At 43.1% G+C, this 16,840-nt stretch overlaps 1 protein-coding gene across 1 annotated transcript in view; it reads left to right on the forward strand.

Moving 5' to 3' along the window:
- The window catches only part of GMFB (glia maturation factor beta), a 5,092-nt gene extending 2,299 nt beyond the window's left edge, over positions 1–2,793 (forward strand). Inside the window, exon 5 of the mRNA XM_035890724.1 lies at positions 588–2,793. Coding sequence (XP_035746617.1) covers positions 588–678 — 91 coding nt within the window. The 3' untranslated portion in view covers positions 679–2,793. The remainder of the gene's footprint in view (positions 1–587) is intronic.
- The last annotated feature ends 14,047 nt before the right edge of the window (positions 2,794–16,840 follow it).

Consider the following 16,840-nt stretch of genomic DNA (forward strand, 5'->3'; position numbering starts at 1 on the left):
GAAAGAGGGGCAAGAAAATTATTCTTTAACTAGATGAAATAAGGGGTAGTTAACGCTCTAAGTGAGGAAAATATCTGCCTCTGTTATCCTCACAAGCTGGCTGGCACTATTCCACATGCCATCTTTCCTTTCATGACCATAGTGCAGGAGGAGGCTATAAAGGAGGAGGCCTAGCTAAACCTTGAGTTCAAATTCAGCAAAACACCTGAAACAATGAAGTTCTTAATCTGCAAAGAAAAAAATTGGCTTTCATTAAGCCAGAAACACCTTGGTGGGTGTGGGAGGTCTGTTTACAAAGCTGGGAGAGGAATACTTGTGACGAAAGGGTGATTTTTAGCACTCTGGTGTGAAATAGTAACACAGAGAGAGCCCTCACACTGAGCTGTGGTAGGCGTTGGTAAAGATAGGCGGGGTCAGTTCTGAAAGTCAAATATGGAAGTGAAAAGAGGAGAACAGTGAGACTACTTATAAAATTTAAAGCATCTTCTGGAATGCAAGACTTACTTGTGCCTGCATCAAGCTCTGATAACAGGATTATATCCTAATAAAATAATTGATTTCTTAGTTTCTTTAACCTCAGAAAAAACATTTATTGTGTATAGTTACAAGTATCAGCATGATGATGGAAGAGTTTCTTATCCGTTGTGCTTTATCTTCTCCAGTCCAGTTGGTGAGTGAACACTGTGAACGGTAGCTACTATATGCTGTAAATATGGGAATATTCTTTGCTATGGAAGATAAGTGATGAGTGCTCAATGCTCAAATAGTGCTTCAGATGCGTAAGGCTAGATTTGCTTATGCCACTGCTGGAAACAAGGCACTATAAAGCTATGGCATCATCTGGAGACCTTCTTTGGCAGAGAGGAATCTCTGGTATATTAGCTCCATCCTTACCAGCAGCTCATGACAGGCGTAGATGCTCCCATCTGCCCAGATCTCCCTAGTTGCTAGAGATATTCGCTGCCTCTGGGGTTTACATTTAGAGCACTTAGGAAGTATGGTAGAAGAGATTCCCTTTTCCATTTCTGAAGGCTGAACAGAAGTGTTAGTTTCCTGTATAGCTGGCCAAAAGCTGTCTTTCTAAATGTGCCTGCCCACTGTGGTGTCAGTGGTGCGCTCAGGAAAGCCCGGAGCACTCTGAATCTATTCATCTAGGTTTAACCTAATGTCTTTCCTGTCACCCTCTGTTCAAATCTTGGGGAGTCCTCAAAATATGACCAGACAAGGCTTAGGGAATGAGCGAGGAGAGGGTTGGAAGATGCCCCCTCTGTTCCTGAGGGTTTATGCTTGCCTCTGTCCATCTTGCTATTCAGATGTTAGCAACCGGGTGGGAAGAAATTCCTCTCCTTCTCAGAAGGACATGGGAACCTGTGTCTACCCATGGAAGGAACGAGACTCTCTAAAAGGGTTCCGATGGCATCGGAGAGGAGGATTTTCCAGGGGGCCTATATGCAATGGGCAGCAACAGAGGATGCCTCCAAACAGTGCTGTCATGTGAAGGTCTAAAGGGCTGTTACAACTGTGGGTGAAAAGGAGGAAAAAAGGGCTCCATAACCCAGATTTGGGCAGGTGAAAGTGCTGGGTGAAGAGACTCTGTTCAAGGAGAAAGAGACTGAAATCGTCCCGAGTTTATACAGAGCAGTAGCTTCCTCTGCTTGCATCACAGCAGCCTTCAACATAAATGTACCTGCACAGGGAACTGTGTAATTTTAACAGAAGCCAAATAACCTGTGGCTTGATTGGACTGACAGAGCTGAATTGCTCCTGTGGCTTCCATCTGTGTTCTGAAATGTAATACAGTAGCTTGCTGGTATTACTGGATTATCCTTGTTATCCTCTAGAAGATAAATTGATTGCATTGTTTTACTCAGAACTAGAATAACTAGGTAGGTAGAGGAGTTTAGCAACTAGTGAACAGCTATTCTGTAGTTATCTGAGATTCTTTGTATGAATGTTATGGGTGTTCTCTGCAGAAGGATGGATATTTTGAGAGTTATAACAGCAGTAAGAAACTTCCTGGAAGACCTTGAAGTAGCAAAGCAGGCAGACATGTAGTATTTTGTACGAAAAGAGAGCTTAGACAACATTCGTTATGGGTGGCAAGATTTAAAAGTACACTCATATCTAGAAACTACTAAACAAGAAGCTTCTGAAGAAATGCCTTTTTTTCTTTCTTGAGGTTTTCTGTTACCAAAAATTGTCTGCAAACGTTAGTGATTAGGCTGGTACTGGAGTCAGAAACAATGAACAATTTAGAGCTGGGGCTCTAAAAGCAGTTAACTGCAACTGTGAGTGAAGTTGTTCCATGTTGGGAGTAATCTTGATTCAGTTGGAGGATCTAGGGAGAGATGAGGAAGGAGAAAGAGCAACAAATTCAAAGTGACTTGATTTGTTTTCAGTTTGACTCCAGCTCAAAGGCATATGCTATAAAGATCTGTACAGGTGTAATGAGCAAAGACATGGGAATCTTCCAGAAATAGCAAGAGGGCAAAGAATGGAATGCAGTGTAATCGGCACACTTCTGTAGTGGCAGGAGGTACTGCTTTGTTGGCTGTTGTGATTCATGTTTGACTGCTGCTATGTTTGATGTTAGCTCTAAGCAGAAATGCAGGTGCATGTTGAGACCACTGATTCAACCTGCACTATTACTTCTGCAAATGCTTCTCAAGTACTAGATACGAAAGTAAGAGCAAGGTTGATAATGCATATAAAGAAATAGGTCACTTTTCTGAATGGAGACTTCAGCTTTCAGTTGGGGTTCTTTAAAAAAAAAAAATACAATCTTAATTTTGAAGTGTTGCAGTCAAAATAACTGAAGAAAACATCTCTTCCCCCCCTGATGTATGCTGGAAGCAAGAATAAGCTTGTACAGACAGCTGAGCTCACTAAGGTATAACTGACTAGTTGAACTAACTGTCTTCCCCCTTAAATGCATGTTGCAGAAGCTGTTTTGTGTCATGCTTGCACTGTCGCAAGAAGGGTGTTAATGAGACTTTGTAATTACAGTCAACAGATTCTGGTTTAGGAAGATTGAAGAGAGGGGTTTTAGGAGATTTCTGGCATTTTAGGGTACAGGGAGAACAGTAAATAAATACTCTCCATCTCTAAAATATAGGATGGATGTCTTGTCTTTGAGGAAGGAGTTTATTGATGGGAAGAATAGACTGAAGTCTTGGTATGGTGTGGTGTGGGCTAGTTTTGCTGCATGGGGTTGTATGCCTGCAGAACATAGCCTTCAGAATAAGTAACATACGTGCCAAGTGCTGAACAATTCTAAATCTTCCTGTGTTTGCTTCCTCCAGTACTGAGACCAGAAGAAATCACTGCATTCACTAGGCCTAGGTATATATATATATTTAAAAAAAAAAAAAAATTGCGACCTAATTGTCATATTGGAGATCTTTGAAATCTCTGCTTAATTAGCACCTAGTTTTCTTAGTTTTAGTTTCAACCAGTAACAAAGCCAGTGGTCACTTCAGATTTTTCATACAATGTGAAATGACTTCACTGTTCCCCAACAGCACCATTCCCTTTTGGTCCTCCTGGTCCTGAATACTTTAACATCCCAGGAAAAATGTATACCGGGGGAATAAGAGAACTGTGAACTTCTACCTCTTCTTGCTGTACCTCACAAGGAATGACCTCTCTGTTTTAAATTAGACATCAAGCTGACAGGAGTAAATAGGAGGGAAGCAGAAGATAAGATGGTGGAAGCAATCAGTACAGCCCCCCAAAAAATTATTTATTTTTTTTTTAAGTCTGTTGAAACTGCATCTTAGAGGCCTGAGGACTCTAGCATCTCTGACAGAAAGGAAGAATTCCTTAAGGAGGAAGGCAGTTTTCAGTGAGTGAGAAGGAAGAGTTGATGAGAAGGTGAAAGACTGGGGAGTAGCTGTATTGGAGTCACCGTCACCTGTCAAGTGGGAGAAATTCAGTCTGAAAGGCTTTTAAATGAAAGCTTAGGAGTGGATATAGAGGCCCATGATAATCATCGTTCTGAAGCCAGAGGATAGCCTGTTTCCAGTTCAGCTTGCTTACTTGCTCTTCAAATGTGCTTTATTCTTGCCACTCACTGAGCCATGTTTCATTTTAGCTCATGCTGTGACTTCCTCCTGGTGTGATTGCTGTACATGACTCAGCTGAGTCCTCTTATTTTTTCAGTGGCTTGCATATTGGCTTGGCTTCTGTTAAGCTGTTCTGTTCTTATAACACTGAATTTTGGGTTTTCCCCCTATCTTTTACTTAAAAAAAATTCAGTATTAGTTGATAGTAGTGGATCACTGTCTGAATACAAGAAGCAGTGTCCAGAGCCTGCTCCAGCAGAGATGGGAAATGAGGAAGACGCGATGCAAAACTTGAATTGTTTCTTGAAGAAGATTAAAATGGTGAAATGGCTGAGGACAGGACTAAATAGGAAGTTCATTCTAAAGAGCAGGTTCACTGAGAAGCTTGTTTTCTCTTACAAAATCCCATCCATTCTGTTGGACTGAGCATGCTTTTTGCACCTAGGTACTCCATACTGTTAGCAGGACAGATAACTGATTTAGAGCTGACATAGCTTTATTTTCAGTGTTGTCAGAATAATAAACAGCGGTCTCCAGTTAAAATAGTTTTCTTGTTTTCGTTGCCTGGAAGAACACTTTTGAAGGACAGTAGATTTGTAAAATTTACTTACCTGACTCTTCTGAAAAGATGATCCACTTGTGGGCATCTCAAAGACTCCAGTTAGCAATACAGAGTTAATTTAGCCTCTCTTCAAGGGTACTAAAACCAAAACAAAACTGTTATTTGCCTATATGGAATGTAAAAGAGCATATTGATGTCTTTGGTCTTGTTTTCTTCTTCAAGGGTATGTTAAACTTCTACAAAGCTTTGGGTTGGTGGTTTTGGGGGTGTTTTTTTGCAAGTTTTCTGTTCTGAGGTATCCCAAGCTTGTTTCTTACAGGGAAAACCATATGCTGCTGGATACTATGGATTTATTTCAGTTCAAAGAAAGAATAACTGTGTCTTGGGCTAAACAAACTTCCTGAGCTTTAGGCTTAATTCAGCCCAGAGGTTAAATTAATTTGTATTCAAAGAGACAGTCTTCTTGCTGAGATAATGCATATGAGATGGTGCCATTTCAGAGTAACTTTAAGATGTTGTACATGTGCTGTTCTCACATATTCTTAAAAGAAGAATAATGAAACCTACAAATAGGAATTACGGAATTCTTGTTCGAGTTAGTAATATTCTTTGCCATTTAGTCTTGTGTATTTTCCACTGATGTTTCTTGAGAATATTAACCAGTCCTTTCGAGAAAGCATGTGAAAACTCCAGGTTTTGGTTACTAGTTTATTACTGCTCAACCGACTTGTGTGGAAAGGTATTGATTGCATTGTATGCTTACTCCTTTCAAGTACCATCACCTCAAGAATTGCAATTTTGTTTAGGTATTTGAAATAAGAAATACAGAAGACCTAACTGAAGAATGGCTGCGTGAGAAACTGGGCTTCTTCCATTAAGAAAAACCTCTGTAATAAGTATTTATGTACCATCCTGATAATACTGGAACCAGACATGAATACTTACATCTAAAAAAATGCACTGTATTTACATCTGTCTCCTGCAGTATATCTCTTGTGCAAAGTTTGTGCAAAGAATAGCAGGTCTGTCTCCTTGAAGTAACAAATCTTTGCAGGTGTTTCCTTATTTGTACCTGTTAAAAGGGAATACTCCTCTGCAGGGACTCCTTTTGCACTCTTGTGACTAATATTTCTATAACTAAAATAGTTCAGTTCTGGATTTATAACTATCTACAAACATAATTTGGAAGCTGACGCTAACTTTTTCTGAGCTACAAATGCATCCTTATGACATATACTAGCCATTTATATGCAGAAATAGTGTACTGTCACTCACTTTTCAGACTTTTGGACTTAATGTCTTCTCAATTTTGAAAACTACTCCCTGGAAGCTTTTAGTATTAAAGAGACAAAATCCTTGCACAGCAAATCCGCTCATTTATCTTTCCATCGAGTCCATGTGAACTTTCTTAAATTCTTGGAGCTGATTTTTGTCATGCCAGTAATTCCTCAGTTGACTGAGTCGATCTTACTAAATTTCAGGGCAAAGCTTTGACCGTCCAGTTCTCATACAAATACAGTCTTACAGGAACTAGATGATAACTAAGGGCTGAATTACAACTCTGGTTACTCTCGTACCAGAAGTCTTGCATATATAACTTACTACACTGTTAAGAAGTTTACCTCTGTGCTCTTTTCCTGTTATATGAACACCTGTTAATACTGTGTGCCTTTAATTTGTTAGCTTTAAAATGACTTGAGAATTTTACACTGCCACTTATTACAAATTTGGTAAAAACTTTGTTAAAGAATCCAAGTAACATTTTTCCTAGTGCCTAGTGTTGCAGTTGACATCTGTAAAAAAAGAAAAAAAAAGCTAACCTCATTTTCTTTGAAATTCCAGTCATCTACTCCATTTGTAGGAGTCAGGAGGTTTAAAGCTTTTGATGATAATGAATGATTTATATCTCTTTTGTTATAAAAGTTGGCCACACATAGCTTTTGAGTACTTTAATTACAGTCTCTAACTTTCTTAACTGCTTGTTGGTCAAAATTACATTCCAGATAAAGCTTTTGCATAAGTGATTATTTGATTTTCATTTACTTACGGTTCATCTCTTTGAGACAGCAAATATTCTAATGTGAAAATAGTATTTAACTTTTATAAATGACCGGTCTTTTTACAGGTCTGTTTTATATTGAATAGAGTAGTTGTCTGATATGGGATGTGTTCAGCCCATGCAGTGGCAAAAGGAGTACTCGTGTGACAGTATCTCACTATCTTGCTCATGAGTGTTTGTTGTGCTACTGAGTAAGTATCTGCGTAAGAGCAGCTTCCTGTTGATAACATACCTTAAAATACAGCTGCCCTAACAAATCTGTTTGGTGAGAAGGAATGCAGTGTTAAACTTGGAGGCCAGTATTTCATGCTGTGAAACCTTTGCTGAAAGAAGGTTTATTTTTCATTTGTAAACATATGTTGTGTTAGCGTTAAAACACTAATTCCTTTAAGATCACAAGGAATTCATTTGCAAAGGTCCTCAGTGTTGGTAAATCTCTTCTTAGTTTGATGTTACTGCTCATTTATTTGTATACGAATCTGACTTGAGAGGAGCTTTTCAAAATTCATGTTAGAGTGATCCAATTAAATTGATCTTTCAGTGCGGGAAAGAAATGCTTGTAATTAAAACTAAACTTCTGTGCTAACGTAGTGAACTGGAAAAACAATTTCATTTCGCTGGACAAAAAAAATGTTGATTATGAAACTGTTGCTTGATCATTCTGTACTACAGATCAATAAAAACAATGTCTTTTGTGACAAACACTGTATAAATAAGACTTTGGCTTAAAGAATAGTGTCATTCTAAGCATCAGTCTTGAGACAGCAAGAATCTTGTTTTGTTGGCATGTGCGAAAGGTAAGGCATGTCAAAGTACAGCGTGGGTGAGAGGGAAGCTGCCACTTGTAACGTTCAGCTTGATTTGCAGTGGGGAAAACTGGATTAATAATCGTCGTTGTACTTTGTACACTGGTGGGCTGCCAGCATCCAACTGCTGCTTGCACAGGTCTTGACAAAAATAACTGTAAAAAGGGCCTGTCTCTCTCAGGAGGAGCTGCTGCAGTCAAATGATTGAATTTGATTCTTCATCTCTGGATCACTCCACCTTTGGCCAAGAAAATATCGCTACTTTTGGCTGTATCTTCAGTCTGAATTCTTTTCACCTGGGATGTTCTTGTTGCCTCCACTTCAGGACTTTCTGCCTTGGGTGCTGCCTCTTGAGGCTTGTAGGAAGTGAACAAATCCTGATGAGAGTGTTAAAGCCCACTTTCTTGTGAAAGGTGATGTTGATGCTGCTCAGCCCACCAGTATTATTCTTCAAACAGTCTTGCTTGGTAGCTGGACCTCCTTCCCCTCTCTGAGCTGTGGAAGTGAGGAAGCAGCTGCAGGTACTTGGAGAATGAGTGTGCAGAGGAAGTTTCCTGTTCTAGGCTTGTCTGTGGTTTCCTTGCTTTTAACGCAGTGTTTTGACACAACTGCCTGCTGCTTACTGTCCTAGGCTCTTGAGGTACAGGTAGTGCTAATACTTGATTAAACAGAGACATTAATTATGTCAGAATCTTTCCTGCACAAATAATACTTGTTTTCATAATGTACTTTTCCCACCTTATTTCTAGAACTGTATTTTCTGTACTGCTGCCCCCTTAAGATCAGCGGGAGGCAGATGTGTCTGTGTCCAAAAGGCCAGTATGTTCTGACTGTGCTTGACTAGTGAGTTGCCCATCTGTAATCATACATTTGTCTTGAATTTTCAGATCTCTAGAGAGGGTTCAAACTAAAGGACAAGATAGATTAACTAATGCCACCTCTAGGAGCCTTTGTAGCTAAAGGTGTAAGAGTCAGCGATTTCCATTGTGAGCTCCTATTTTTCAGGAGTTAGTAAGTTGGCCATAAAACCCTTGGCCTGGAGTTAAAGGTCTCATAAAGGGAGACTTCTGCCACAATTAATCTGGTTTGCTTTAAATATTGAATAGTTGGCTGGGATACAGCTCTTGTAATCCTATTAATTGATGGTAAGCTGAATTAAAGCATGAGTTTGCATGTCAGCCCATAAAATGGACTTGTATTGTTTCAATATTTTTAACAAAAAAAAAAAAATTAAATGCTGGTATTTGATGGTTTAAGTGTGTTTCTAGTATCATGAATGCTGTTTTGATCTATCAAAGGAGGCAATAATGCGGGTGTTGACACCTTTTCACTTCTCCAAAGGAGCATCTGATGCATTCGTACCAAGATTCCATTTTTGTACCTTTAACTGTAATATAGCTAGTCCGGGAACAATGTTAAACTGGTAACAGGGGTCTGAATCAAATGTGCAAAAGCAAGGGAGTTCAATTCCTCGCTTTGGCGCACTCAAAAATAAATAAATGTCACACAACTTTTTTTTATAACATATATGTGTAAACTGTGAAACAGAGGTGTGTGATGGGCCATGCGACGGGGCGCAGTGAAACTCTTGCTTCTGTTACATGATCCAGAGTCGATGCGACTTGCGTACTGCGACACGTCAGGGTTGGCACCAGTGCTGCGGGTGGTAAAAGGTGCGAGAGGTTCGTGGCCAGTTTTGAGAATTTGGCAATTCCGTGAAAATATCAGTAACCAGTGCAACTTCCATATGCTGTTTAGTCTCTGCTAGTTCACATTGCATGTTTACTATAAACCAAATCTTTTTTGCTAAGCATGGTGCTTGTATCGGTTTAAATAAAATGTTTAATTAAGAGGTTCTGTTGCCCTGTTTTAATTGCGAAGTAGCATATCTAGCATGGGTGTCTGATAGGGGAAGAGCTATTAATACGCGGTATGACCTTCCTCCTTTTCTCAGCTTCCTGCAGTTTGCTTTAGACTTGTAGCACGGTCTTCAGTGTGCTCCCTCACTTGCTCTTCTACCTGAAATAATTCCTCTCTCCATCAGTTGCAAAGGGTGGCAGCAAGGGAGAGGAGAGCAGCTGATGGAATACTGCGGGATTCCTCCTCCGCTGCTTTGCACCTTCGTGTCACAGAACTCGGTGTGTATTACTGGTGTGAGCTGCAGGACAGCTGGGGGTCTAGATTTCATTCTGAAATGCAACTTGGGCTTCTGTGTTGCATCTCTCCCACAAGGTCAAGGCTCCTGGCCTAACCTGGAGCTGTGAAGTGCAGTAGAGCGCAGGGGCCAACTGAACAAGGTTAGAGTGGCTGTCAAGGAGACCTCAGAGCTTGAAGGACTCAAAGGAACTTAGTTGTACCTTTTCCTTCTCACTGTCGTTGGCTCATCTCTTTCCTGCCCAAGAGACCCCTACATTAATCTGATTGAAGCGGTCCTTTTCCTCCTTCTTACCGACTGTCTTTGTTTCCTGATCTTTGCGGATTTTTTTCCCCTATATTGTTGGAAAAAACCTGCTAAAGCTAATCCAAGGAATTCAGCTTCAGTAGCTGACATACATTGTTTCTGCCAATGCTGAAGAATAGCGTTAATGGGCCACAGATTAGATGTGAAAGAAGTAACCACCTTCTCTCTTAGGTGAGAGCTATGTGGAGGAGAAAATGCACAGCTGCTTCAGCACATCTGGCTCTTGAATGGCATCTTGGTCACCTAAGTATATAGCAACAAAATCTGTTGCCAAAAGCCCCAGCTAAGCTGCTGTGGGAGAAGAATGGCTCTCAAGAACAGCTGATTAAAGGGAAGAAGGGGAAAAAACCTGAATAAATAACTCTCACCTCAGAGGGGGAGGTCACCTGTGGAGTCCTGTGGCATTCCCTGTTGTTCATTGAGTATGCTTAACTAGAAAAGGAGGCAATAGTTTACTGGTACTGCTACTAGATCATCATAAAAACAAGAGCTGACTGAAGAGAATTGCAGGGAGATCCTGGGGATTTGAAGTGAAGGGCAGCTGCTTTCATTCAGGAAAGGTCATTGACTTTAATAGTTGTATGAAAAGGGCAGTTGAGTGGTCATTAAAGTCAAGGAGAGGGAAGGGAACAAAATAGAAAACCTCTGTGCAGCAGTACAGATCTGCAAGGTACATGTGGCCAGGGTATCTCGCACAGCTGGTGCCTTTTCTTCTCTGTTTGTGAATAGATGGCTCGCCCAGGGCTAGGAGGAGTTTGCTAAGGAGATCCCTTAACTTGGCAGGGCCTTTGGGGATGATGCAGAGGAGAAATTTAGTTGGTTCTGGAAAAGCTGGAAGAGGAGCTGGGGCAATCACTGCTGGAGTGTCCTGGCAGTGAAAGGGACGCCAGCCAAAGGGTCTTGTGAGCGTGCCTCTGCCTACTGTTCATGCCCCCCATGGGTTGTGGAATTCGATTGGAGTACAAGCTGGCTCCCCCAAGCTGCTTACCTGTTCCTTGCAGGTCCTGCCACGTCGTGTTTGGGTGCACGTTGAGGGTGGGGAAGACGAGCGCAAGCTGGTGAGATACTGATAGGGTGGCACTGAGTGGTAGAACATCTGGATGTTGAGCACCCTTAACGGGGAGCGCTGGCGGGGCCGGCAGGGAGGCTGGGGGACAAAGACCTGAGGCACAATGTGGGTACACGAGTGGTCAGGGTTTATTCTGTGATGCTCGTGTGGGATAGAAGTGGTGATTTAAGATGGGACTCACCCCTTGGAACAAAAAGGAGGACGTGTGGCAGGTGGGCCATCCCCTGTGCATGTTTGTTTGCACAGTCACGTCAGCAGCGTTTTTGGTGATGCCCTCCAGGGCCCTCTGCAGCAGCAGAGGAGACCTCACCTGTGTGGGGACATTGGGGGGGGGCGGTGGAGGGGGGGCTAAGGCACCTCTCTTGGTAGCTGCAGGCATGCTGGCTGCTATAGAGACCCAACAAAGTTTTGGCCTGGTCTAGTTGGATTGTTCCTGTGTTACAGTAGAAACCAGAATAAGACTTGTCAATCTCCTAAGATGTGGCCAGTTAGAAAAAAAAAACCATGCTCATCTTCACGTGGGAAAGCCTGCACAGAGGAGTTTATAGATCTCAGTGCTGGAGTTCTTGGATTTTGCTTCTACGTGTATGACACTTGTTTGGTACCAGTCATTCTCTGCAGGGTCTTCCCTTAGGGTGAAGGAAGAGCTGTGGAGATGGTGCCAATTTGTGGGGTAGTTGCTTCTTCCCCTTTTACTCCAGAAGGGTATCGAGTGCAGGGAGTCAGTCGTGTGTGCTGAGCTGGCCTCCGGGCTGGTCTGGGCACACAGCTTAAATTGGAACTGCTGAGGAAGAGAGAATTTTTTCCGGGATCTGAGAGGAAGCCCTGGTGTTCCTAAAGAGCAGGCTGGAACTGCCAGATGTGCAGGCACGTAGGTTCTGCAAGGCAAAGGAGTTGTAGTTCTCAAAATACACCTCTGGGGTCAACAGTTGATCCTGGGGAGCTGGCAACGTCTCTCTGGGCTGTTGTGTAAGGTAGTGGGCTGGCCTGATTTGTGCTGATTTCAAGCTGTTGGGAGCTTCATTTCCAGCCATGTTTCAATGAACACAACAGTTCTGAAGTACAAGGAGCCCTGGCATTACCTTTTCATTTCTCCAGTTAACAAACGTTTGTATCTGCCAGGACTCCATATTGAAAGCTGGAGCGGAAGGCCGAGCAATGACATACCTCAGTTTTTCTATTAACACTCCGTTTTCATTTTGTGAAAAACAGTGAAGGCAAATGGTGAAATACTAAGCAAGTGAATATTCTCTGGTAGCGGTTAGGATGCTACTGGCATGTAAAATTGTGTTCACATCTGCAAAAACTTGGCCACCATTCCCCTCCTGGTTCTCGTAGGTTTTCTTCCGTATCTGTTGTTCCTTTTGGCATGCTGAGGTTATGTGATCCTGTGGGGACAGCGGGCTGGCAGCGCGCGGGTGCAGCATCGTACAGCCCGGCCCTGGTCTGACTAGGCTCTATGCCTTTTCTCTAATGCACCCATCAGATGAAGGAGATGATTTTAATCCATTTGCATAGATGTAGTTAATCAGCGTGGTCCGTTTTGTCACACCTGCAGGGGGATTGTCTCCTCTGGACTGTTTTGTCGCGTTTCATTCTTACAGGGACTGCAAACACACCCTTGGTCAACCTTGTTCACCTCTGGTGGTGAGACATCTCCTACAGAAGGCGACTGAGCTCAGCTGAAACTCCCCGGGGCAGCTCTAGCAGTTCCTCGGCAGGAGACAGAGGGGAGAAGAGAGCAATTATCAGCCAGAAAGATTCTGAATGCAGAACAGATGTGAACACTGGGAAAACAGCCTGACTGTCTTTCATGGCAAATTTACTACTGTGATGGGGGACGTCCCAGCAAGGCTTTTTGAAAAGCGCAGCGTTAACCGTTGTTGCTGTTACGTGCCGTGGCAGGCAGCTGGAACGCGGCTTCTCTTCCCTTTCCTGCAGGACTCAGCTCAACAATTCGTGTAATGCGCCCTTGAAATCCCCACGCCAAACAGCACCTGTTGTTGTCACCTCTTTTCTGCAGAAAATGGGAAGACAGCAGAAGAAAATGGGGCAGAAAATGTTCAGCTGAAAGGGAAAGGGGCGCCAGCCATCCTGCACTTTCACTAAGGCCTCAGAGGGCAGAAGTAGGGCAGAAAGTTAGGGGTCAGTACCCTTACTGAGCTGAATGGGGAACAAGAGAGATTTAGCATTTCTTCAGAATAATGTCTAATTTTAAATACCCGCCATTGGAAAATGCTGCTGGATAACTGGAAGGAGAATGTGCCGGCCTCGCTCCCAAATGCAGTCTGCCTGGCCATCTGCTCTGACAGCAACAAATCCGGGATTGATTTGCCAATGTGATTAATTCAGCTAGGACGACTGGATCAAGGGATCAGCTAGAGACAATATTTATACCCTACCTCCAACTGTGAATGTGCAATTGTTTGGTTCAGAAGTACAAAACAAATTGTATAGCTGTATTACTGGAAGAATGGGAAAATAGATGCATCCACTCAACAGCCCTTTTTTCCGTAGATGGCCCCATTCCAAGGTTTGTAAGTACAGCCTTAACATAAGCCTGCTTTCCCTGTCTGTGAGGTGAAGCAGGGCTTTTCTTGCTTTCTCCGATTTTACAGAGCGTTTCTACATCTGTGTTCCCTACGTCGATGCTGCTGCTGCTCTCCTTGCTGCAGTTTAGTCCTAAGATCTTGGAGCTACTGGCTCTGCGACCTCGTCCACATGGCCTGGAGAGGCAGACGTGGAGCGTTGAGGCAGCCACCCCACCCTGCTCCCCATGCCGGAGGTTACCCGTGGGAGAACTGGTGCTGATGGAGAGCCCGTGCAGGGCAGGACTTAAATCTTAAGAACAACCGGGGGTTGGATTTCTAGCACCGGTGGAGCCTTGAGCTGATTTGATAATACAGCTATAGCTGGAGAGATCAAAAAGCAAGATTTGTAAAGGAATTTAGATGTAGATGAAGGCTTCTGAAATCATATTTAGGGTGATTTAAGTGTGTAAATACACATTGGGCCTGAAGGCGCCGTACTCAAGGCCGCACGGGATGTCTGTGGGAGAACAGGGAGACCAAAGTCTCTTGCCATCCCATGCTGACTTTATTCTCCCTCACAGATTTTCAAGTGTGCTGCAGATCTGCTGGGACTGAAGGAGCTGCCTGGGGAAGCGTGAGGTTGCGGTAACCGGGCTGTGTCTTCTGCCTGTTGACAAGACACTGAGCCCTGAACAGGTTGTTTGGGGTTTTTTTTGATACACGGCAGAAGTTGCATGTATCTTCCCTCCTTTTGGGCAGAAACAATGATGACATTACAGCTGGTGGAACAGCAAATGCCGCCTTTGTCCCACGGAGTCGCTGCCCTGGCTCTGCCTTGCTGCAATCTTCCCACCATAGCCAGCGGCGACCGGGTTTCTGCTAGAACGATGAGCAGTGAAGTAGTTAAAAGGGAGACTTTTTTAGGTGGTGTCATTCAGTACCAGATGTGACGCCACCTTAAAGTGCTACCACTATGGTTTCAGCTTCTGTTTATTCAGGCTGATACCGCTGCACTGGTCTGCATTCAGATCAGAACTTAGAAGTTCTTCTGAAGAGCTAAGGAGTAGGGGTGGCATTTTCAGAGCCATCACTGCTACAGTTAGGCCAACGCAGAATGTTTTGGAAAATCCCCCTCTTAGTTTGTTAATGAGCAGCTGAATCCTGAAACACATTGTAAAATGGTTCTTGAAAAAACAATTATTGGTCCCTTTGCCTGCTCATGTGCTGGTATTATGCCATGGGCTCGGAATTGTACAGAGAGCCGTTAACAGGAGCTCTACACAGCAAGAGAAGAACAAGCCCTGTTATTAAAAGGGCAGGTTGAGTATTCAGTATTTAGCCTATTAAAAGAAAACTGTTGCCATCTGACAGCAAACGTTGGAGGGATTGAGGCCACGAGTGGATTCCGTAATGAGATGTGGCGAGATGCCTGGCAGCGTCTGTGTTTTGAAATTGAGTTTTAAATGTGATTCTTGTTTCTCTTGAGACTTCCTTTCATGTGCAAAGGAATTTATAACGTTCATTTGGTTATGTGGTCACATACGTAATGGCAGAGTCTAAACAGGGATTCTGAAGATGAGTTAATTAGCAGAAGAGGAAAGGATGTTTGCCAGTTCGGAAGGGAAGTTGGAGCACTCGCAAGTCCAGGGATCGTTTCATCCTGCTGATCAAAGATAGAGCAGTGAACCAACATCCTCCGTCCTGATGTCTGGTAGCGCATCCATGAGGTAAGTGTGTGCAGAGATGGTGCACTTTTGCTGCTTCTGACGCCTGTTTGAAAGGTGTGCAGAAAGGTGACTGCTAGGCTACATGAGAGGTCCTTGGGGAGTCTCTTCTAAATTGTAGATGAATATTCAGATTTTCCTCTCTGGGTGAAAACCCAGTAAGCGAAGTCTTTACTGAAGCCAGCAGGGTTTTTATTACTGAGCTCAATCGTACGAGATTCCTCCCTGAGATCTACAACTGAAATGACTATTTTTCCAAGGATATTATTTTTTCATGTTGAAGAATGTGGTTAACCCATGCATTTCTATCACGATAATTCAGATAAATTGCTCCATGATCTTCCCTCACGGCTCTCTGCCGAAGCATTGCTGTCATGACCTGCCAGAGTCGTCTGCCTTCAGCTGAATCTTCCTTATGAACAGACTGCAACACACTGAATTATGGCTGATTATACGACTGTTCTCCAATAAATCCCTCTCAAGTATTTGTCCTTAAGATGAAGTGAACAGACACTGGCATTTTCCCTTGGGATTCCAATCAGGATTAAACCCAATGAGTCCAGGCTAAAAGGAAAGTGCATTAAAAGCTATAGGCAGTCTCCAGATCTCTACCGCGTCTTCCTTACGTTGTTTACAAAGCTTAATCGGAGAAAATCCTGAGAAGATACTCAGTTGTTGTTTGATTTGAGAGCCCAAATAAATGAACGGAAGTGAGAATTGATTAGACCCTTTTCTACAGAATTTGCTTTTAATTTCCTTTCGTGTTATCTTCAGAAGACAATTTATAACACAAGAAATCCTTCAGTGAACAAATCTTTGTTGTACAAGATTACAGCTGCCTTCCACTTCTCCTGACAAGATAATTGCAGTTGAATGGTGTGCGAGCATCAGAGGTAATAAAACGTCGCATTCCTTGAGGCAGAACCAGTATTAATTGCAAGTACATGCCCGACACACCTTTTTATTTCTGGTACTACACATCCCGATTGCACAACATTCTGTTGTACAAGAATACAGAATATAATTAGCAACATAGCAACACCAGTGCTTATTCGGGTGCTTAACAAATTGCTTCCCTTCTCTTTCCCCATGTTTCAGCTCACAGGGATCATACATCCCAATCCAAACCCACCAGCATCCATTACAGCTGGAAGGCTGCGGAGGAGATCTTGCTGCTGCAATGCCTTGGGTGTTCAGACAGCCGTGATGCTGCTGGCAGCACGGCGGTGGCCAGTCTGGATGCTGCATGAACAGCGGCTTGGTGTAAGGCTGGGTAGGTCCCGTAGTGCACATTTATAGAATCATAGAATCATAGAATGTTTTGGGTTGGAAGGGACCCCTAGAGGTCATCTAGTCCAACCCCCCCCGCAGGAGCAGGGACACCGCTAACTAGATCAGGTTGCTCACAGCCCCATCCAACCTGGCCTTGAATGTTCCCAGGGATGGGGCCTCCACCCCCTCTCTGGGCAACCTGTTCCAGTGTTTCACCACCCTCATTGTAAAGAACTTCTTCCTTAGATCTAGTCTAAACCTACCCTGGTTTAGTTTAAAACCATTACCCCTT

Source organism: Egretta garzetta, unplaced genomic scaffold (genome assembly GCF_000687185.1).
Source record: "Egretta garzetta isolate BGI_Z169 unplaced genomic scaffold, ASM68718v1 scaffold3, whole genome shotgun sequence".
Lineage (NCBI taxonomy): Eukaryota > Metazoa > Chordata > Aves > Pelecaniformes > Ardeidae > Egretta > Egretta garzetta.